This window comes from Triturus cristatus, chromosome 11 (assembly GCF_964204655.1).
Source record: "Triturus cristatus chromosome 11, aTriCri1.1, whole genome shotgun sequence".
Lineage (NCBI taxonomy): Eukaryota > Metazoa > Chordata > Amphibia > Caudata > Salamandridae > Triturus > Triturus cristatus.
The window spans coordinates 278,261,081-278,285,126 of NC_140594.1; the positions used below are offsets into that span (position 1 = coordinate 278,261,081).

Sequence of the window (24,046 nt, forward strand, 5' to 3'; positions counted from 1 at the left end):
CCCTTTATGTTGCGTCTGACGGTCCTAGTCTCGTATTTGCTTCAGACTTTGTGCCTGTATCTCAAACAAAGTTCTACTCTTGGTCTTGGTGTTCCGTTGTGATTCTATCCCTTGGGGACTCTTGGTGTGGCGGCTCATTCCTGTCCATATGTGCAGGGGTGGAAGTAGGGGAGAATGGGGGGAGGGGCAGGGCTGTTTCTACCATTAGGCAAGACTAGGCGGCCGCCTACGGCGGAAAAAGGGGGAGGGCGGCAAAAACATGAGTTTGGGAATCCACTTGAACAGGATAGTGCCTTCTACAATTCGACGTGACGTGACGTGATGTCACATTCGCCGCCACGGGCGTGGGCCATGTGTGCCACTAGCTCTTGCCACGCCCCAACAGTACACTGTTTGCTGTACTCCAGGCGGTCGGCCCTCTCTGCCTGTCGGAATGAACATCATGCTGGAGCTGCTGCTGGTCACCCTGAAGGTGCTCTGGGCCTTCGCGCAGGCGGCAGGTCGCTGGCTGGTTCGGCCCTGGGAGAAGAGTGTGGCGGGCAAGTTGTGCCTGGTGATGGGTGCCGGCAGAAGCCTGGGCCAACTGTTCACCCTGAAGCTGGCTCAGCGCCGGGCTGTGCTTGTGTTGTGGGATTTCAACAGCCAGAGTAACGAGGAGACGGCCAAGCTGGTGCGGGCCGTGTACCAGGACATCCAGGCCACTGAGTAAGCGGCAAGGTAAGGAAGGAGTGGTGCGCTGGCCTGTGTATTCCACAAACCACACTTCTTGCGAAAGGGCACACTTGTAACTGCCAGCCATATGGGAATCTGTCCCAAGGCACACTGCCATGCACTGGCATAGAGCAAGTGTCACGAGCCACCTGGCTAAAGTAACCCTGAGAGCCGCTTGGAACTCTTCGCCTAAGACACTCTCCGCCATGCACTGGCATACAAAGTGTGCTGCAGGACACACCGCCCGGCACAGGGAGCACAAGTAATTCTGCCAGACTTATCAGAAGGCATCCCCCTAACATAATGCATGCACAAACCCTACCGCTTTGTACACGGGACGCTTCGCACTAAACGGGATGTTCTGCCTTGCACATGCCGACAATGTCACAAAACACATGTATTGCCACATGGCATATTGACCTGCGCAGGCCAACCTTCACTCACACGACATTGTTCCAGCACTCTAACACACCACCTGCTGCAGCAATGCTGACTGCTACGCTTAGGTATTTGTTTCATTTTCCCAGGCATAGCAGGTACACATGGCACTTCTCAATGGGCTGTCGCACTGCCTACCAACCAGAAACCACAGCGTCTGGCACAGGTCACATGGGTAACTGCGTCCGCTGGAAACTCTGCACCCAAACTCAATCAATCAATCAATCAATCAAAAAATTTGTAAAGCGCTCTACTCACCCGCAGGGGTCTCAAGGCGCTGAGGGGGGGGTCGCTACTGCTCGAACAACCAGGTCTTGAGTGGTTTCCTGAAGGAGAGATGGTCCGGGGTCAGCCGTAGGTGAGTGGGGAGGGAGTTCCATGTCTTGACTGCCAGGTAGGAGAAGGATCTTCCTCCGATGGTGGACTTCCGAAAGCGTGGGACGGAGGCGAGGGCGAGGCTGGCGGATCGGAGCTGGCGGGTGGGTGTATAGAATGTGAGGCGGTTGTTGAGGTACTTCGGGCCCGTGTCGTGGAGAGCCTTGTGTGCGTGGGTGAGGAGTCTGAACGTGATCCTCTTGTTGACGGGGAGCCAGTGCAGGTCTTTCAGGTGGTCAGAGATGTGGCTGCGGCGAGGGATGTCCAGGATGAGTCGTGCTGAGGCGTTCTGAATGCGCTGGAGTCTTTTCTGGAGTTTGGCTGTGGTTCCAGCGTAGAGGGTGTTTCCGTAATCCAGACGGCTGGTGACGAGGGCCTGGGTGACCGTCTTTCTGGTTTCGGTGGGGATCCATCGGAAGATTTTTCGGAGCATGCGCAGAGTGTTGAAGCAGGATGATGAGACGGCGTTCACTTGCTTGGTCATCGTGAAGGAGGAGTCCAGGATGAAGCCTAGGTTGCGGGCGTGGTCTGTTGGTTTGGGTGCAATGCCCAGGGCGGGGGGCCACAAGGAGTCGTCCCAGGCAGAGGGAGATGGTCCGAGGAGGAGGACTTCCGTCTTGTCTGAGTTCAGTTTCAGACGGCTGGTCTTCATCCATTCTGCGACGTCCTTCATTCCTTCCTAGAGGTTGGCTTTGGCGGTGGCGGGGTCGTTGGTGAGGGAAAGGATCAGCTGGGTGTCGTCGGCGTAGGAGATGATGTTGAGGTTGTGTTGGCGAGCGATGTCTGCGAGAGGGCTCATGTAGACGTTGAAGAGGGTGGGGCTGAGGGAGGATCCCTGCGGAACGCCGCAGATGACTTCGGTGGCTGCAGAGCGGAACGGGGGAGGCGGACTCTCTGGGTTCTTCCGGCGAGGAACGAGATGATCCACTCCAGTGCCGCTCCTTGGATACCGGTGGTGTTGAGGCGCTGTATCAGGGTGCGGTGGCATACGGTGTCGAAGGCTGCTGAGAGGTCAAGTCACATACTTGAGTATTGCATGGCGCAACAGAACTGTGATTATAACAGACCACACAAAGGCACCAATGCCTTCATGCCACACTGCAGCACTGCCAGGCCTGTCGCACTCTGTGCTGAAAGAACACTGGCCTGCAACATTAAACTGCATGCTGCATTGCACAATGCCTGCGCATGGCACAGAAACGGCTTGCTAGTTACACAACGCTCTAAAATCCACAGGTCTCTTAACACCCCAAGGGTAGCCTTCACTGACTGGGCTCTTTGCCTCGCAATGGCACACCAGCTGCACGAAATCACAACGGACGCAGGAGAGCTTGTTACATGGCAGTCTGCACCCACCGTAAAATGTGTCAGGCGTTGTGTGCGATATTTACCACAACTTGCTCTACCATACAGAGGGTAAGCTGTGAAGAAGTCACGTTGATTGACATTTGGCACAGACTGACCACTTGTAGTTTGGAGTAATCTATCCAGAACAGCGCACCTCAGAACCAAGTTTCTGTGTTCCATTTAGTAGCATCATGGTCGTTCGGTACTGGTCATCACCATGATTTGGCGTGGCCATGTCCAAATCATGTGCCACACTGTATTCACTTATCACACACTGCACCATGCAGTGCATATTGTACACTGAGTCTAGTAACACTCTCAGACACGGCCGGCTGCGTCCACTAGTCACAATGGCCTACGCTGACTCACGCTACATGTCACGCTGCACAAAGCGCCCTTTATTCTGTACTGCAAGTATCACAGTATGATCAGGGTGACTTGAAAGGGTGGTTCAAGAGTTTGCCTCTGTGCCCTTGTAATAACAGAGTTTCGCAAAGCACCATCCATTGTATTTTATTCTGTGCACTGTATAAAGCTCCAAGAAATAGATTTCTTAAACCAGTCTTGGTATCTTTTGGTTCCAGTTTTTACAGAGATGCCTATGAACATTTATTATCCTTGTCCACCCCAAGTATTTGTAATGCTGTATTGAGCTTTATTAGATCGGCCCTTGCCATTAGAAACCGTTACTGAAGTCAGCGAGTGATAATATTTTCTAATGGATTTACCTGTCAAATGTTATTTTTAATGTACTGCTAAAAAATCCTTTTTGTAGTTTGGATTTTTGGGTATCTCTTTTAATATGTGTGTACTGTTTTTATTGGGGAACAACCTTTACAACGCAACTTTTACAACGCACTACCATTACAACGCATTTTTTACAACGCATAATCCATTACAACGCATGATATTACAACGCAGGATACTACAACGCATTTTTAAAAACTACCTTTACAACGCATTCCATTACAACGCATACTACCATTACAACGCATACCATTACAACGCATAATATTACATTATACTATCCAACACTTACCCTACTGATGCACCCCCTGGAGTTAGAATAGTAATTTTTACCCCTATACTATCCAACACTTACACTATTGATGCACCCCCTGGAGTTAGAATAGTAATTTTTACCTCTATACTATCCAACACTTACACTACTGATGCACCCCCTGGAGTTAGAATAGTAATTTTTACCCCTATACTATCCAACACTTACCCTACTGATGCACCCCCTGGAGTTAGAATAGTAATTTTTACCCCTATACTATCCAACACTTACCCTACTGATGCACCCCCTGGAGTTAGAATAGTAATTTTTACCCCTATACTATCCAACACTTACCCTACTGATGCACCCCCTGGAGTTAGAATAGTAATTTTTACCCCTATACTATCCAACACTTACCCTACTGATGCACCCCCTGGAGTTAGAATAGTAATTTTTACCCCTATACTATCCAACACTTACCCTACTGATGCACCCCCTGGAGTTAGAATAGTAATTTTTACCCCTATACTATCCAACACTTACCCTACTGATGCACCCCCTGGAGTTAGAATAGTAATTTTTACCCCTATACTATCCAACACTTACCCTACTGATGCACCCCCTGGAGTTAGAATAGTAATTTTTACCCCTATACTATCCAACACTTTCCCTACTGTTGCACCCCCTGGAGTTACAATAGTAATTTTTACCCCTACACTATCCAACACTTACCCTACTGATGCACCCCCTGGAGTTAGAATAGTAATTTTTACCCCTATACTATCCAACACTTACCCTACTGATGCACCCCCTGGAGTTAGAATAGTAATTTTTACCCCTATACTATCCAACACTTTCCCTACTGTTGCACCCCCTGGAGTTAGAATAGTAATTTTTACCCCTACACTATCCAACACTTACCCTACTGTTGCACCCCCTGGAGTTAGAATAGTAATTTTTACCCCTACACTATCCAACACTTACCCTACTGTTGCACCCCCTGGAGTTAGAATAGTAATTTTTACCCCTACACTATCCAACACTTACCCTACTGTTGCACCCCCTGGAGTTAGAATAGTAATTTTTACCCCTACACTATCCAACACTTACCCTACTGTTGCACCCCCTGGAGTTAGAATAGTAATTTTTACCCCTATACTATCTAATACTTACCTTAAATGTAATTTAATATTATGCGTTGTAATGGTATGCGTTGTAAAGGTAGTATGCGTTGTAATGGTAGTGCGTTGTAAAGGTATTTTTTAAAAATGCGTTGTAGTGTCATGCGTTGTAATGTCATGCGTTGTAATGGATTATGCGTTGTAAAAAATGCGTTGTAAGTGCATGCGTTGTAATAGTGTGCGTTGTAACGTCATACATCCGTTTTTATTATATGTGTATACTTTTATGATTCCTTTTTGGATTCAAAATAAAGTTATTTGACTTGACTTGACTTGAAAGGTACTACAGTCTGTGCCAGAGTGGGTAATGTTTGATTGTGCCAACAAGCGCAATGTTTGGTTCTACAGTGGCTGCTGCTCAGAGGACAGGCCTGTCCGAAATCATCAATTCAGTCACTTAGTTATGTTCCAAGGACTCTTTAGTTTTACGTCACTTCATGCGGGGTTACACCAAATGACCTAGATTAGAAGATAGATGAGCATGCACATTTTCATTGCCGTGGTAATAGGCAATGGTGAACAAGAGAACGTTTGCGCAATTTGTGAAATTACTTTCCCGACATGCTATGAACTCCTTTAAATTGCGTTTAACAGGAGCTTCTTTTAACTGCTCTGACTACATCCACGGCTCTGTTTTAGGGAGCTCTTCGATCCACAAGGCAGTGCGCCCTGTTTAGACGCATAGGGCTTCTTGCCGCTTCCATCTGCAAAGCAAAGGGCACAGAAATCAACTCAGCACTGCCTTCATCAAGTTACGTTGCCTTGCAGCAGCACATAAACCAACTTTGCTCTCTGCAGTCTTCAACCAGCTGTGCTGTGCTGCTCTGCATTGTGTCCATCCCTTAGAGGCATTGCGTGCGGTGCCACTTGTAAGTGCTTTGCATTACAAATCCTCTCAGCATGTCTGCTGGCCCTGCCCACAAACCACAATACAGCAAAGAGAGCGTTATACCACCACCCACAAGCCTGCATTCTGCCACAGTCTGCCCATGAAACAATTAGCACAACGCTGTCCAGCCTATTGCATAAACGGGCATCACATGCATACCCGAAGATTGTCATTGGAAAAAGGACACTTCTTGCTTTGATGGGTCATCCATCTTACAAGTTCTTTTATATCTAATGCATTAATTCTTCTAGCCTGGATGACAGGGGGCGAGAGTGATGGTAGTAAATGGAAGGAGGGGGTATTTATCAAGTCTCGCCTAGGGTGGCAAAACACCTGGAAACGGCCCTGGGGAGGGGAAGGGGGGGTTGTCTGGTCCGCCCACCACATCTGCATGATTTAACAAATATCGCTTCAGGGGGTCCCAAATGTCTTTTGGCCTACTGGACACTGGGAGTAGTTCCGCGTATGTTAATGTCTGTTCTTGCCAGAAAACAAGATCACAAACCCACCCCTTAAATTTAGGTGCTCTCCCTCTGCCCCATCTGCACGCCACTCTGCGCTTGGCCAGTAATAGTCCTAATGCCACATATCGTTTGTATGCTGAGGGTATATCTGTGGTGTACCCTAATAAGGCCATTGCAGGCGATTCGGTCAGTGTTAGCATAGTCATTTCTGTTAGGCCTGCGAAGATCTGGCTCCAGTAACATCGTACAGCCACGCATTTCCATGCAATGTGCAGGAATCCCGCTACCTTCTGTCTGCACCAGTCGCAAGCATCATTATCTCGTAGTTTAAATTTGAACATTTTGGCCGCGGTATAATAGATTCTGTGGAGATATTTAAAGTGTATGATGCGTAGTCGGCTACTCGCTGATATGTTTCCAGTTTGTTGACCGCAATAGCTCCATTTGTCTTCATCAAGAGCCTCGACCAGTTCCTCCTCCCATTGCAATCTAGTTGACCCCCCCCCCACCACTTGAGTAGCTGTCTGTGTGCTGTGATAAATGATGGATACAACCCTTTTGGGGTCCGTACTTTGTAGAAGGCGGTGTAGCGGGATTAGTGTAGGTGGTTCATGGGGGAAGTCTGGTGTGACCGCCCTCACACTCTGCTGTAGTCTTACATACATAAATAGATCCATTGCCGTAGGGTCTCTGTTTAAAAAGAAGTGGTCCTTAGTGCGGAACACCTCATTTAGGTAGAGATCTACTCATTGTCCAATACCACTTTTTTCCAATAGTTTGCGACATTGAACTTCTTGGGTAACCTCTAGATCTGGATGGCCAGTCACTTGTAAAAGGGGTGACTATATCTGTGTATTAACTAGTGTCTTTGCGATTTTTTGCCAAGCTGCAACAGAGCATGCCACCGTAGTGGATCCAGTATCCCTCCCCTTTATCTGTGTGGCTATGAAACCCGACAGGGGCGTGGGCTACATGTCTATTGTTCAACTGCCAAGTGTGGCATGTATGGGGGGTTAAACCAATATGCAGCGTAGTGCGCCTGTGCGCTGAGGTAATAGAGCTCAAAATCGAGAGCTTCGAATCCGCCTTGCACGAAGGGTTAGGGTTTCCCACCCCAGGCAAGTTGTATCATTTGGGTTTTCAAGGTTTAAAAAAAATTGCGCCCGGGGTAAGGGGGATATTAATAAATAGGTATAGCAGCTTAGGTAAAATTACCATTTTCATCAGAGATATTCTGCCCGCGAGGGATAGGGGCATGGCAATTCATTTAGAGACTAATTCTGTCACTCTCGCTATTGCTTTTCCATAGTTCGCCCGGAGCAATTCCGTTCTATCACTGGAGATAATAATCCACAAATATTTGACTTCCTCCAAACACCATTCAATGGGATAATCCATAGGGTAAGGCTGGACGACTTTGGTTAGTGGGAACAGCTGGGATTTTCCCCAGTTAATTTTGTCCACTGATAGCTCTCCAAAAACGAGAAGCTCTCTTAATATCGGATTAAGACAAGTCTGGGGCTCCCTTAAGTATAATGTGATGTCATCAGCGTATAATGAGAGCAGCACATGTCTGGTGGGATACTCAAGGGCCCACTCCTGATGAGGCTGCCTGAGTATGGCCGCCAGCAGCTCAACAGCTAAAGCAAATAGGAGCGGCGAGAGCGGGCACCCCTGCCGTGTGCCCCTTGTGATGTTGAAGGGTGGGGAGGAGCAAGCACCGTACACCACCACTCTGGCTTGTGGTACAACAGTTGTATCCAACCAGGAAACCATAGGGCAGGCCCATTCTCTGTAGTATTCAGAACAGATAGTTCCACTTTATTGAATCAAATGCCACCGCAGCGAGGTCCGGGTCCTCATCTTGCATTACCGCGAAGAGTGTTCTAAGATTGTGGGATGTGTCTCTTCCTGGCACAAAGCCCGCCTGGTCATGCAACACTAATGCACTCATGAGAAGGCTCAAGAGATTGGATAGTACTTTGGCCAATATTTTTTGCATTGCAGTTAATCATAGAGATCAGCCTGTACGACTAACATCCATCAGCTGGTTTCCCAGGCTTAGGTATAGATATAATGGATGCCTCCCTCATCGTGGGTGGCAGAATTCCCTCTTCTAATGCTTTTTCATATACCTGTTTAAGGATAGGGGCTAGGTGTTCTATGTACACTTTATTAAATTTGTCAGGTATGTCATCAGGCCCAGGTGCTTTACCTGAGGAAAGTTGCATAATGGCTGCTCGGATTTCATCTAATTCTAGCTCAGCGGAGAGGAAGTCTCTATGGGTGTCCCTCAGCCATCCAAGCGCAATGGGTTCAAAATACTGTTGTAACGCGAGTGGCTGCAGCCGTGTTGTGGTGTAGAGCAAGGTGTAGAAGGTCTGGAATGTATGAAGAATGTCCGGCGTATCTCTAACAACCTCCCCTTCTAAGGTGTGGATTTCTAAAACGTGATTCGAGAAGCGGGGATTGCAGATCTGCTCAGCTAGCACTTTAAACGGTCTCCCCCCCTCCGCGTATCTGCGGGCTTTGAAATATTTGCCCCTGTACAGGCACTCTCTGTCTGCTGTCTCTATATTCAGGTATTTTGTCTCAAAGTGTTGCTTGTTCGTGTACTGATGACGAGTGGCTGATGTCCTGCTCTATTTGTTTTATTTCGGTCTCTAGTCTGGTAAGTGTGGAGCGCAGGTCTCCTAGCAAGGCAAATCCCCCTGATGGTGACATTAAAGGCCTCCCACACTGTTGTAATGTGGTTAACTGAACCCATGTTGCGTTAAAAAAATTATTGGATTTCCTCGACAGTTTTCATACAGAACACTGAAACTAACAGCATGGTGGGGTTTAGGCGCCAGGCAGTATGTGGAGCGCAACCAATCGGCATGGCGGGACCCAAGACCACGGGAGCATGATCCAAGTAGGTGCATGCAAGGTGATTCACCCGCGTCAGCCTGGGACTTAGACCTCTCGAGACCACCCAAAAATCTATTCTCGACCATGTCGCATGTGTATCAGTGAAGTGTGTACCCTCTCGCCTCCCAGGGTGTAAGTAGTGCCAGGTATCCACCAGGCAATTCTCTACTATAATATCCTGCACCTGTCGCTGAGCACGGTTGTAATGGTGGGGTTGTGGATGTGACCTATCTATCTTTGGGTCGATCGTCGTATTGAAATCCCCTCCCCAAATAATATGGGTAGACCCTATATTGGTTATTTTCCCCCACAGATTGGCAAAGAACCCTGGGTCATCCAGATTAGGTCCGTAACAGAAGACCATCGTGATAAGAGAGCAAAGCTAATTTACCCCATAATATACTGTAGCGTCGTTGAGGATCAGACACAGAGCCCATAGGTATATACGGAGTGTTCTTTTTAACTAATATTACGGTTCCCCGTGAATAGGTAGAATAGGATGCGAAACAGCTGTGCTCCGCCCATCGAGCAGCGAAGCGTTAGGGCTGTTTAGGGTCCAGCTGAGTTTCTTGTAACATCGCAACTTGGATTCCATGTCTATCTAGGTAAGCTAGTATTTGCCTGCACTTGCGTGGGTTGCCTAGTCCTCTAATGTTCCAGGTCATGAAACTGATTTCAGCAAAATTTCGGAGCTCTGTCATCTGAGTGGTTTTCCATGCGATCTGTTCCTAGCGTGTAACCTATTAATCTTTGTGTGTTGTATGGTCCTCAATATAAATACATCATGCTGTTTCCTGTCAAACAATGTACCGTTAAACAGACAGTACCCACTACCCTCCCCTACCCACATCGACAGCCACAACTTTTTGTGATCTCTATGCCCTCCCATACAGCCTGGCACCCAAACAGCTGTTTCCGCAGAAGGCGAGTCTCTGATACATCCCAGGTCAAATTGTGCAATTGGTCCTAGCAGACCCACAGTTGCTGACAAGACAGCCAGTGAGCAACGTACCTCCCCAAGTGAGAAACAGTAAGTGGGGGGGAGAAAAGAAAAGGGTCAACTACTGACTCTAACAGACTAATAACGCACCCAGGTAAGTCACTTAGTACGTTATGGTGCAAAAACGAAAGTAACAATGGAAGTGAAAAAATAGACCGGGGATCACCCTGTGGGCTTACATCAGAGGGCGCGCCAACCCGCTCTTGCAGTTCCCCCCAGTAGTGAGAGGGGTGGTAGAGGGGCGCCCAAGACTGCGAGTGTCCACGCTTGCTAAATTGCATGAATCCGTGTGAATAGCAAATAGTTAGCATGACTGTTGACAGAGCCTTTATCCAGCTTCGTAGCTATTCAGGCCATAGTCTAACCTATGTATATTAGAGGGTCTTTTTCCAGTTATGCAGTTCACAGTTTTTTTATACTCACGATCAGACCAATAATGTCCCATTCAGTCATTATCCGACAGCTGTGAAGTAGGTTGATCATCTGCGTTCTCTCTTTCTCGATTAGCCCATTGTTTCTTCAATTTCTTGAGGAAATCTTCTGCTTGTTGTGGGTTGAGGAAGAACTGCTGCTTCCCCCGATGTGTAGCTCGAAGCCGGGCCAGGTACATCATTGCGTAATCTACTTGCGCCTGGAGCAGTTTTTTCTTGACCGGTACAGATTTCTTCCTAGCTTCTTGTACAACAAGCGTAAAATCCAGGTAGAGGGCAATATTGTATCCTTCGAATGTCAGTTGTTGTTTCGTTCTTGCCATCCTCAATGCCATGTCACGGTCCCTGTATTTAGTAGTGTGGCTATTATGGGCATGGCAGTTGTTCCCGGCAGTGGCCTGGGCCCCAGGGATCGATGCGTTCTCTCCACAACAAGCTGGGTGGCGAACACATCAGCCGCAGAGCAGTCGCTCAACATAGTCCTCCATTTTTACAGTGTTAGTGGTTTCTGGAAATTCCAAAATGCGTATATTATTACACCTTGAGCGTGCCTCGAGGTCTTCAGTTTTGGCGGCGATGACCTTCAGCAGCCAATACATTTGCGACAACTGCGAGCTTCTGGCCGCCGCGTTGTCCTCCAAGGTCGAAAGGCATTGTTCAGCTTCCCCAAGGCGCGCATCATGCGTCTCCAGTTTTTGGGCCATGAAGTCCAGTCTGTTACACATAGTGTCCATTTTGGTTGCTATTGAGGTTAGACTGTGTTTCATAGTAATGAGGAGCGTTTTGAGGTCCTCATCTGCAGGCAGTAGTGTTTCATTCAGTGGGTTGACGGGATGTTGTTTGTTTTCGTTCTGGCTGCGGGGCATTTTCCGGGGTTCGAAGAGCATTTTAGCTTGTTTCTATCTGTCCTACCCATCTTGTCTGGCAATAGTATTCAGCTGTCACTTTCTCCAGTCAAGTGTCGCAGCATACGCAGCGCTTATCTTTTGAGGCGGGAGCCAATTTGATCTCAGTGGCCGGCTCTCCCAACCCCCAGTGTTCTCTACCTCCATATGTCACGGATTCACAGCGGTCAGCAGTTCTTACAAGGTATATAGTTGAAACGGCATTTGGTACAGCTAGTCAGTCCCTAAACACCTCTGCGTCGTGTGTCTTTGCTGCTATCTTCTTTTCCCCCATGAGGATCCGGTCTAGCTGATGTAGCCAATAGGGGTGCAGCCCCCCCCCCCCCCCGCCCGGCAGACGACATTCCACTCGGGGAGGGGGTCTGTTGGCCCGTGTGGCAGTTCCCGTACTCTGCTGCTGTTATCAAGGGGGAATCGGATCTCTTTCCCCCACCTTTCTTCAGCGCCTACCGTGTAAAGCGCCGCGTGCAGCTCCTCGTGGGATCTTCCCCCAGGCGCACTAGTTTTTGCCTTTTTTTCACCCCCGCGGGCACAGAGCGTTCCCTCTCACTACATGTGCAGGCTCGCGTGCTCAGCCAGGGCCTCACCAGTCCCCCACCTCCACCCGATTTCCTCGGCGCTGTGCGCTCAGTCTCTGGTGCTGTTGAGTTGGCCTGGTTCGCCTGGTATCTAGGATCTCACCGTGGCAGCACTTGGGCCGCTCAGCAGGTCCGGATAGGCTTTCTCTCCTGCGGCATCAACGCTCACTCTCCTCAGTAGGCCTCACGCATTCCCCCGTCACATCTGCCGCATCGTAGGTCCGCCAGGGCAGATCGTGCCCGAACCCACCTCGTGTTGCTCAGGGGCAGACTCCTCTGCAGTTTCGAAGGTTGGCTGCCTATGTTAACAGGTACGGTACGCCGATTCGGTCTTCAGCTAAATCGGAGCGGGTGCCCCGCCAACACGCAAGGCCTCAGCTCCGCCTCCAGGTCTCAGCCCGCGGTCTCAGCGCAGCGGTTAGGCCCTTCGGAGGCCTAATCCATTACCACTATGTCGCACCGCAGATTATTTAATTAGCCCGCCTCATTCTTCTCCAGCACCTTCCGACGTAGTTGTGGCTCCTTTTCTGTGCCGGAATTCATGCAGGAGCAGGATAATGCCAGAATTACTATCCTGGGCCGCCGAAGCCTCACAGCAGTGCGGCCATTTTGCATGTGCACTTCTAGTAATTTATGTCACTGATACAGCATGCATCTTAAATGTTTAATTGCATTGGATGTTGTATGAAGTGTTTTGGCACCACACTTGCAATATATTTCTATTTCTGCATTTTGTTTAACTGGTTGTAGATAATTTAAAAGACAGCAATGGTTGTTTGGCACCTGTAAATTTGCATACATCAAAGACTGAATTTTGAAATATTAGCATTTTTCATGTTTAAAGATAGTGCTCTATTATATTTCATTGGGATTTGCTAGAAAAGTTTGGCACTGTGTATTCTGCATATTAATGCAAGAAGTTTCCTTCTGCAAGCCTTATTATATGTGGCCCATTAAATTGCTATGCCTATGCGAACAATGGTTTGAGCATGTGGCAGTTCATGGAGTTTATCTGGAACTCCGCATTTCAGACAGAGCGTGGAGTGGGCAAAACTATGCAAACTCTGCCGGCAAAGCTGAGTTTATCACCCACTGCTAATCAAAACAAACAGATCTAAGAGAAGCAAGGAAACCTTGATCAACAAGTAAACTGTATAAAAAGCATTTTTCTCCAAGCAATACAATTCAACCTAAGTAGAGCCTATGTGCCACCGGTGCACCCCTTAAGCTGTGTTACACTTTATCAGTGGTATAGTACAAGTGCAGACACTTTTCATTTTTCACAATTTGAAGAAATGGTTGTGACATTTTGAGCTGCACAAACATTTGTGATCTGTACAAAAACTTTAACTGGAGTTGGGACACGGTGACCCTTCGCCACCCTTTCAAATCCAGACTAGTGAGGTAATTGAATGCTAATAGATGAAACATTAGCCATAACCGATGTAATAGTGTAAACGTTGAAGAAGCATAAAGACCAATAAAATATAGATGGGCCTTTTAAATGACATGAAGGTTGACGTCCGGTCTGACAGTGACCATAATTGCCTACTTTTAACTCTTTCTGGAGATGAACTGCGCAGGGATACTTTTACTATCTGTACTACCGTATCCGACCTCCTGTTGGCCAACAATTGTAGGAAGGTCCCATGGCCCCATGTTCTATCAAATCAAGATTTGCATGCTAAGATATATGATTTGTTTGGTTCTTACATGTCTGGTTTTGAAGATTCTATTGGTATCTCAATTTCAGTCCTTGACACTCACAGAATGTTTTTTGCTGAACTTAGAAACATCTTCCACAAACCAATTATAAAAGGCCAAATGGTTTAACTACATATTTAAGCAAGCTAAACTTACATTGGGGGCTGCTGCTAAAGGATATGTTTAGGTGGAACTAAAGGAGGCTAGAAGGATTTATAAATCTGTACTCGCCAAAGCCAAGATAGATTGGAATGATAAGACCTGGAAAGGTCTATTAGCAGCAATTAACCAGAGGGATAACAAATACTTCTGGCGTTTTTTGTCTAATGGTGGTACAGACAATCCTAGGACTTTCCAACACCACTTACAGCCTGAAAATTGGGTTTCTCATTTTAAAGTATCATATGCTCCGGCGGATTCTGCCCTGTCTGCCGCTATTCCATTAAGCCCAAAGAGGGCAGTTCCCACATCACAAGTGAAATCCTTTGAGACTCTGGAACTTGAACCTGTGCACTTTACCCTAGAGGAAACAGCAGGTGCAATTTTCTCCCTAAAATCGGCCAAGGCTCCTGGACCTGACGAAATACCAGGAGACCTGTTCACGTCTGAATCTTTGATTTGGACAAGTTACGTCAATCTTATCTCCGGTGCCATTGTGCTGGGAGGGGAAATTCCGGCTACCTGGAAAGGTGCTGAAATTACATCAGTGTATAAGAAAGGCGGCCCCCATGTATTCTTTCAAATTATAGGCCTATAAGTATCCTGGTTAATTTATAAAACAAATTTGCAAGGCTGGTACTGGACAAATTGTTGACTTGGGTGGATGATAAACAGATCTTATCATCACTCCAAGCTGGCTTTGGTCCTAAGACCAGCATGTCTGACCAGGTTTTCGGCTTGGTTCTCATCTATTGGAAGTATGCTTTACTTCGCAAACAAAAATTGTATGTAGCCTTTGTGGATCTCGGGGCCGCCTTTGACCTAGTGCCCTGAGAGAAACCGTGGGACATTTTGCTAGGGATACCTGGAAACCTGGTCAAGCTTATAGTAAAGTTGCACACTGGAAATTATGCTCTGGTTCATTTCTTTATTTCTCTAGCTTTGGATTACCTACTAGGTTTTTCATTAAAAGAGCACCCCTCTCCATTTATTTATAGAGGCTGATTTTCCAGTGATTTATTTCACTCAAACACACCGATCTACGTTGCGGCGTGTAATGATGGAGCAATCAATCCCTCCTTTGTGGTTCGACTAAAAATTGTAAGTTCCCATCTTCAGGGAGTTATACCCGACTTATCCATTGAATTGTTACTTGAATGATTCCATTGTCACCTTTAATTTGTTATAGGTGTTTATCACTCCCACCTGTCTTTGGAGCCTTTTTGCCTTTGCGCCTTCGGACGCCAAGCTGACACTGATTAGATGTCCTTTCTCGCAATTGGTAATTATGCCTTTCCATTTCCAGCCTCGCTGTTCTATTCTGCTTGGCTTCGCTACCCCTTTTTTAATACTGATCCAATGTTTTTATAGGTGCCTACCCTTCCGGTTTCACCGTCCTCTCTGTCCTGAGGAAGACCCCACTCGTAAGGATCAAATTAACCTACCCTTGATGAGGGGTCGAAACGTCGACATTTCACTACGCCAGTACCTACAATAGTGCATTGAGCACTGTGTATTTTTGCTTGTATATGGCTCATTTGGCTGAATACTCAATTCTGCTTATGATTGACTTTCATTCTGATTATTTGGCACGATAGCAACGTGCACAGCAATTGATTTGTACAACCGTTACGAATGTTTATATGTTTATATGTCACTTATCCTATTACCCTACCTAACTCATCACACCCTCCCCTTCCCTGTGGCACCCTGCACTTTTGTAAATGTGTTTTTTATATGCATTCATGTGCCTGTCCCAAGTGTGATTAAATAACACTTTGGTATGCTTTATTTGTTGCAATTGGTATTCTGCTGACTTTGCTCAGGTTTTCAATTTATGTATGTTCTGGGACCAAATCCTTTTCTACTGGTTCATTGGGGCAGCAAAGGGGAGCTGGCGGATTTCATTCCAGTTATGCGCAGCACCAGCCAGGGGTGCGTCCTCGCCTCCACTTTATTCACTCAGTACATTGATGATGTGGCTCAAGCCCTTTTAGATTGTCAGAATGACTCTCCTGTTCTAAATAACACAAATATACCAATTCTATTATTTGCTGACGGCTCACTCCTTATTTCGAAAACTTCCATGGGACTCCAAACATTAATTAACAAATGGCAGGATTTCTGCACAAGCAGAAGCCTAGAACTAAATGCATCTAAGACTAAGTTTACAGTGTTCGGAGCAGGGGTAGTCAGGGACTGCATTGTGAGAGCAGGCCCTGTTGTCCTTGAAAGAGTCTATCATATAGATTACTTAGGAGTTAGGGTTTATGATAAATGTAGTTGGCGTCCCCAACTTAACCAGAGCACACTTCTCAGCAAGCATAGTGCTTAGCGTATTTTGCGGCTGCATAAAAAGTCAAACTCCTGTGCAGTATCACCTGCATTAGAAGTGTACCGCACAAAAGCCCAGAGCGCTGCGTCCTTTGGGGCAGAAATCGGGAGATACTAATACCCAGAAACTGTTTACAGCTGAAAATAGCTTTGCAAGGTCTCTGCTAGCTTGTCTGGCCAGCATCCCTAGTATTCCACTTTTTTATGACTTGAGCATTAATTGAGTTAACCATCTAGTTGCATTAAAGCCACTGACATACTGGGTACGCCATTGGACTACCCCAGAACTCATGGAATACAGGGATTCGGCTTAGAAAATTATGAACCTTAGCAATGTCTCGCAGATTCCCTGGTTTAATTTTGTACGTAAGTTGTTTTTCATACTTGGCCTTGAAAATCTTTGGAATAATGTTAGTAACATCTCCAAAGTGGATGCTGGAAAGATTAAAGAACGTTTTGGGGAGGAGCCAAGATGGCGACCGGGACGGCAGCGTAGATTCCCGGCTCCGTGAACCTCCGCATCCCGCACGGATATCCTGCATGAGATCCTTATTCTGCGCTACGCGATCGTGTTTGTAAACGAAAGTGGCAACCGATCGTGTGATCCTGAGGTTTCTGACTGCAGTACCGCCGGAGAAATCAGCGATTGAACTTTGCGGCCCGTGCGGTCCCGAAGCCGGGACCTCGAGTGGACGCCTTGGCCGGGCGGCAGTTTAACAACAGCGGCCTGTGGTGACTGGGTGGAGTCGGTCCGCCGGAGTGTTGCTCCCCTCGGCCTGCATTTTGCTGTGGTCGCTCCCCCCCTGCTGAGCGCTGCGGACCGAAGACATGCCCGGGTGTGCGATTCTCGGATTCTGTGGTGTTTGCCCCTGCCTTTGACTGTGAGCTGGCCGGACGCCGTCCCTGGTTCGCCCTGATCCTTGCGGGCTGCTCCCGGCTTTTTGCGGGAGCTGGTCCGTGGCGGAGACGACTATTGCCCGTGACCGCGCAACGGTTGCATCTGTTCCTCCCCCAGGATCCTTGTCTTCAGCGACGTGGACCTTGAGGCGTTGGTCCCGGGGTCCTGGCCCCAATACGAGTCGGGCCTTCCCAGCGGCCATTTTGTCACTATGCAGCCTACCATCCTGTCCGCTGGGACGCAGCGGGACTGGGGGTGTGTGACGGTCGGGAGTGTGGCAGAGCGATCGGAGAGAGCTGCCCTGGGGTACGGCGACCTCCTGGAGGCCCTTGGTGCCCTTCATTACTCCTTGGCTCATGGCGCCGGGGTCCTGGGGAGGAAGCTAGATGGTGTGGTATCAGCGTTGGGACAGTGGCGGCATGCTGGTCCACCAGTACACAGTGGCTTTCCACACTGCACACAGGAGGAAGATGTTGCGGCCCCCCCCGCGATTAGTGTACAGCCGGACACTCCGGACAGTATGCTACCGTGTGGTCGGCTAACTGTGGGCTTGATCTGCTCCGGAGGTATTGGACCTGAGCGGAAGATGGAGGCCTTGTCCCGTGCGCGGTCTCTGGCGGCCCAGGGACGATTCCGGCAGCGTGTGTCTCATTCGACTGCTTCAGCCTGTCTGGACCTTGTGTGCAGTGTAAATCCTGGGGCAGCACTGGAAAAGACGCCCCCCCATGAAGCGGTCCGTGCTGATGCTCAGAGACTTCCACCCCACCTGTGTGCGTCGCTTCCCGACTGTTTTTGGACACTCCTGTACCTTGGGACATCGGACATGGTGTTGGGTCGAGGGGCAGGCATGGGCAGAATTGCAAAGAGCGGTCAAGGCTGAGGCTGATCCTTCGGGAGTGGTCACCTAGTAGACAGGCGGACTCATGGTTGCGTGCTCTCATGGTTATTCGCATATGTTGGTGCATAATGCTCCCCACTCCCTCCCTCCTTTTTTTGATATGATCAACTTGGTGCTGCTAATTGTTTGCCGTGGGGAGACTTCACCGTGCGGGAGGGAGAAGCCGGGGGTATGTTTTGAAGGCCCTCCTCCAGTTTTATTACATTTCTTCCGCCCCCCCGTCTGGGGGGGGCTCTTTCTTACTCCTTTTTTCCCTGTCTCTTCTATATTTCGGGTCTAGTTCCAGGGCGACAGGCACACTGCTGGGGGGTGGGGCCATACTCATTCGCAGAGGTGCAGGGTGGGGGGATGGGGGAGGGGACTCTTTAGTCTTTATCTCTTTTTCCATGGCCTCCTTTTTCTTCTCTGTTCCTTTTTGCTTGTTTTTCTGGGATCAGCGCGGTACACCTCTCTTATCCTGAATCGCTTGCTCTTAATGTGTGCCACAGTTTCCGGGGGGTTCGCTGGGCTTTAGGTACGGGGACCTGTAGGCGCAACTATCTTTGATATTTCTCCCTATCCGTACTTTCCCGTGTTTGCGCCATTGATTCAATGTATTGCTGCTTGCTGCTTGCGTCTCTTATCCTAGCCCTTATCGCTGTTGGGAAACTGTTTGGCACCTGATCCTACTGTTTTGTTTTATCATAAAATGAAAAATCTTTTCTCTCCTGGTGTCCTACCTGAGCGGCTCATTGGCCGGACTATACTGTATTGTAGACTTTGCTCTCCGAGGTGCCGCCTGTGTTTACACGTGCTTTTATTGTTCTGATTGCTTAGCGGCCGGCCCCGGGGGGTTGTAGGCCCATACGTGTAAATGATTGAAACGTCAATAAAGGTTTTTCAAAAAAAAAAAAAAAAAAAAAAAAAAGAACGTTTTGGGGCTTTTATGCGTGAGCAATGTGTTCTGAGTATGACAAGTATCCAACTAACCGAGAGATTTTTGGAATTTAAGGATATTCTGATGTTTGAATCCTACCTTGATTTGATAACACCTACATTTACAAAGGGTTTGTATGTGTGCTTTCACCTTGGTTGCCTCCAAACAAAGATTTTTACCTCCAGGTGGAAAAAAAGGCACTGGTTTCAATCTCTGCCCTGCCTCTGGGATGACACTCGAGACTGTGGAACACCTACTGCTTTTTTGTCCTGAATATATACATCTAAGGCGCAAATGGATACAAACAATTTGTCTAAATGTCAGAACTAAACCTTCTCTAGAAGTCTAGGATAGGGTTTTGACTACAGAGACCTCTACTCCACTAGTATTCGCTGTCAGACATTACCTAGCTGTAGTATGGCGCAAGCGTGGACTTATCTTTTCTGTTGAATGCTGAAACAGTCGAGTTGTATTGGACATCTTTTTATCCTGAGTCTCTGCTGAATTAATTTAATGAAGTTTTACATTACTAATTTGCTAGTGAGCCATGCATTAGGTTGCTATATTCTGTTGAAATAATTTTTATAGCATTTTACGGTATAATTAATATTTATTTTTTATAGATGGTACTTTTTTAGCTTTGGATTTTATCTTGAATGTTTTCTTTTACTAGGAGCTTTGATGGTTTTGTAAAATAACCGAATCAAGCATATTTGATGATGATGCTACACTAACACTGCAGAGAAAGTGGTGATAATAAAGCTGTTGCACTTAGAAGAGGGCTTACAACCATGGGCAGAGTGAACATCAGTCTTGCTAAGTGGCTTCAAGCTCAGGTTTCTGAACTAATAATGGAAGGTACTGTTAAAAGTGATACCACTTCTTGAACATGCAGTAAGTCGCAAAGACATGTTTATGACGGATGGAGGAACCTTTCATGAAAACCACCTATCACGTAATTGTATTGTACCCATCCCCCCTTGTAGTGATAGAAGTTAGCAAGATCAAACCTTGCCAATTTCTCTGCCCCCACAGAAAAGGGTTTCATGGAATAATTTGAACCAAAAATTCTTAATGATTAATTCCTCTAGGTAGGATCCCATTCCATCATTTTATCTCGTTTATTCCATTACACAAAGTGACCAAACATGCATATCAGTCTTGGCCACACTCCAAAAGAAGTCGAGGTCAAATTGATAGACCGTGTCCACTATGCACAGGAACACTGGAAGCCCTGAATACATTTTGGCTTTATAGTGGCTCAACTGTGGTATGCACATACATCCCTAGGCATTGAAAAGGTTTAAATGTTCTTGTATATGTATCATTGATTGAAAGGTTCTTATTGCATTCTATATGTTATTGTGTTTTTCCAATAAAAAGAGGGTGGTAATATGCAAGGTTATTAGGAATAAAGGACAGCAGAATTACTTAAGAGGTATTTCTGCAATATATTAGTTTATTTCTGCTGTGTACAAATTCTGTTTCTTCCCCTTGGAGGACCACAGTAATGGATATCTCTATAGTATTTACTCGTCAGTAAAAGACAGCACGCTGCAACATTAGTTATTTTGCTACCCTGTGCAAAAGTCAAATATAGTTGAATCGCCCAGACCAGATCGCAACAAAAAAACGTGTTCCTATTTTATAAAAACGCAGTGGTCTCTAACTCAAATATCTGAATTTCACAAGGCAGTGGTTCCCTGATGAAAGAGAGAGCAAGCCGAGAGAGTAGGACTATATACTACCTTTAGAGACTGCTATTTGGTAGCTCCAGATCTATCCTCACTAACCCTGATCTTCAAGGCCAAGAAGAGAAAAAGAGAGAGAGAGAGAGAGGCAGAAACAGAAAGTGTCTTTTTCAGTTTCTGTAGGTTTCACATACTTATCTCTCCCTTAACCCCATGCATCAACCAAGAAGCTGATGAGGGGCAAAGAATGAGATGGTGGGTCAACCCTCTGATGTTATTTGATTACATCAAAGTGCCAGTCTCAGTGACTTCTGCAACACCTAATGGTTTGGTGAAAAGGCATCCATGGGAAGGAGGGAGAGATGAAAATTGGTCGGAAATAACTGTCTGACAACAGAGCTGGGAAAACATTGTAAAGATGAGATACATAACAGAAGAACACATTAAAAAGGATTGAGTTTAAGGGGATAGGTGGGGAAAGAGTGCATGCATGCTCACCTCTGGAGGGCTCCAGTTTGTCACAATGTTATCAGCATCCATATGCTTCCGGAACTCAACATGCTGGTGAAAAAAAAAATACCAAGTGAGAATAATTGCAGATCTCTGTGACTTTGTACTTACTAGCATCTTCATTCCCTCATCACAGTGTAATAAGGAGATTAGTGAGGGGCATATTCCCCACCCTCTGGGGCATCTGTCCTAGAACAAGAGAGCTCTTCTAATACACTTCAACCCTGACCTGACTCGCCCCAAAACAAAGTGCTAGAACAGGAGTCTCCACCCTTTTCATTAATAAGAGTCACTTATGTTCAATGAAAACCATGCTGAGCTACTAATATTGTTTGTGTTGTACACATCAGGCAAGACTGCATAAGCGGCCACCCCATGCAAGATTACCAACCATGATCACTTCAGGGCATGATTGCCAGCAGTAATATATATAAGCATCTGTAAAGGTATGGTTTATGTGAGGTCTATTGACTTTGTCAATGTTTTTCAGCCATGTTGCACAGCAGCTGTGAAACACGACTGAAAGAAAAACAAGCATTGGCATAGCCAATAGGTCTCGCTTTTGGACCTTATAAGTGTTTAGCCGTGCAACAGATGCATAACTAAATACTTATAGGGTCCCAAAAGCGAGACCTATTGGCTATGCCAATGCTTGTTTCTGTTTATTACTGCTCTGTAGTAATGGCTGCGCACGGGTGCCACCATTACTACAAAGAAGTAATAAACAGGCTCACGGAGAACATCAAAGCGGCCGTGCGGCCGCTAAAGTGAAAGTGATCGCGATCAAAGCGGCCGTGCGGCCGCGAAAGTGAGGCGCCCGCGCACATGCACTGTAGCTCTAGGCTACAGTGGTAGCACTTTTTTGAGCCCTCACAAAAAGTCTCGCCAGACCAGCGCATGCGCTGGGTCAGGCGAGACCTAAAAAGGATTATGACGCGGACAACGCTGGACACTTTATAGCGCTTTTCTTAATTAATTTTTTTACTTTCAGCACAGCTGTATGGCAAAGAAAATAGTGACAGAGCCAAGCAGCTCTACTATTTGGCGGTGTCCATGTTTTTTGAGCCGAACGAGGCCAGCGTTGATTGTGCCATAGCACTTTTTTTTTTTTAACACTTTCAGCCATGCTGTGCAGCAGCTGCTCTGCTGTACAGTATGGCTAAAAGAAAACACACTTTTAAAGACAATAAGTCTTACTTAGGCGAGATCTATTGGCTTTGCCAGTGCTTGTTGGGAGCACTTATCAAATAGTCATTTGTTTATTAAAAATGATGCAGGTGGTCCTTTCAAGAAAATAGACTATTTAAAGAGCCTATATTTATAGAAAGTATAAAAATGCTGATATTTACTTAAAATAATGAAAACAGCTCCTCTTTTTACTTTAGCAAAAGGAAGAAGGTAAGTATGCGAACACTAAAACGGGAACTAAATGAAAGAAAATATATTTTAAATGTATTGAATTAGTATTACCAGTGCACAAAAACGCAAAGTCCCAGTGAGAGTTTTTGTTTGTTTGTAAATGTCTACATTTAGGTGCCAATTCCGGTCCTGTAAAACCCGGGTACGAATGGTCGTACGGAGCGTATTCTCCGTCCGACTCGTACCCGGGAAAACCACCTTACAAACCCGCAAGTAAGATTCGTACAGAAATACAATTTCTGTACGAATCGTAAAAAACCTACGTGCGGCGAAAAAATACCCACAATTCCTATCCGGGACATCGCGTACGTGACGTCCGGACGGGGTCAGGCAGCGTTTTACGGACCAGCAAGTACGATTCGTGCCTACGTCACTCCGCACGGCTCATTTTTTACGGCAGCCAAAAACTCGGGAAATTGAGGACGACGCGAAGAAGGAGCACCGGTACGTGACGGACAGCCATGGACCCCATCCTACGTGTCATCCCGGCCCTCCTAGCCTACAACCTGGTGCACAGAAACCGACGCAGACGCCGCAGAAGGTCAGAACAACACCCAGGGGCAAAGGGGGGGGCGAGGGGCAGGAAACTTAACCCCTACCCAATTTTGACAACATATATCATGTACATACATTACCTCCAGGGTCTGGTCACTTCGGGGGGCGTGTCCACCAATCCATGCGTACCGCCACAACGGAAGTGGACGTGGATGCGTCCCGTCACCACAACAATGTTGGTACGGCCCGTACCCATGCCCTCAGAGCGTGGGTACGGGCCATACCACGCGTACCCCTACGTCACCACAACAATGGTGGTACGGACCGTACCCACGCTCTGAGGGCGTGGGTACGGGCCGTACCACCATTGTTGGGGTGACGTAGGGGTACGCGTGGTACGGCCCGTACTCACGCCCTCAGAGCGTGGGTACGGTCCGTACCCCTACGTCACCACAACAATGGTGGTACGCCACGCGTACCCCTACATCACCACAGCAATCATGGTACGGCCCGTACCCACGCCCTCAGAGCGTGGGTACGGGCCGTACCACGCGTACCCCTACGTCATCACAACAATGGTGGTACGGACCGTACCCACGCTCTGAGGGCGTGGGTACGGGCCGTACCACCATTGTTGGGGTGACGTAGAGATTTGCGTGGTACGGCCCGTACCCACACCCTCAGAGCGTGGGTACGGTCCGTACCCCTACGTCACCACAACAATGGTGGTACACCACACGTACCCCTACATCACCACAACAATGGTGGTACGGCCCGTACCCACGCCCTCAGA

General features: G+C 47.3%; 1 protein-coding gene across 5 annotated transcripts in view; it reads right to left on the bottom strand.

Moving 5' to 3' along the window:
- LOC146784025 (SEC14-like protein 2) overlaps positions 1–24,046 on the bottom strand; it is a 418,275-nt gene that overhangs the window by 223,306 nt on the left and 170,923 nt on the right. For all 5 annotated transcript variants that reach the window (XM_085635841.1, XM_085635839.1, XM_085635840.1 and 2 more), the window contains one exon: positions 21,328–21,390. In XM_085635841.1, coding sequence (XP_085491967.1) covers positions 21,328–21,390 — 63 coding nt within the window. The remainder of the gene's footprint in view (positions 1–21,327; positions 21,391–24,046) is intronic.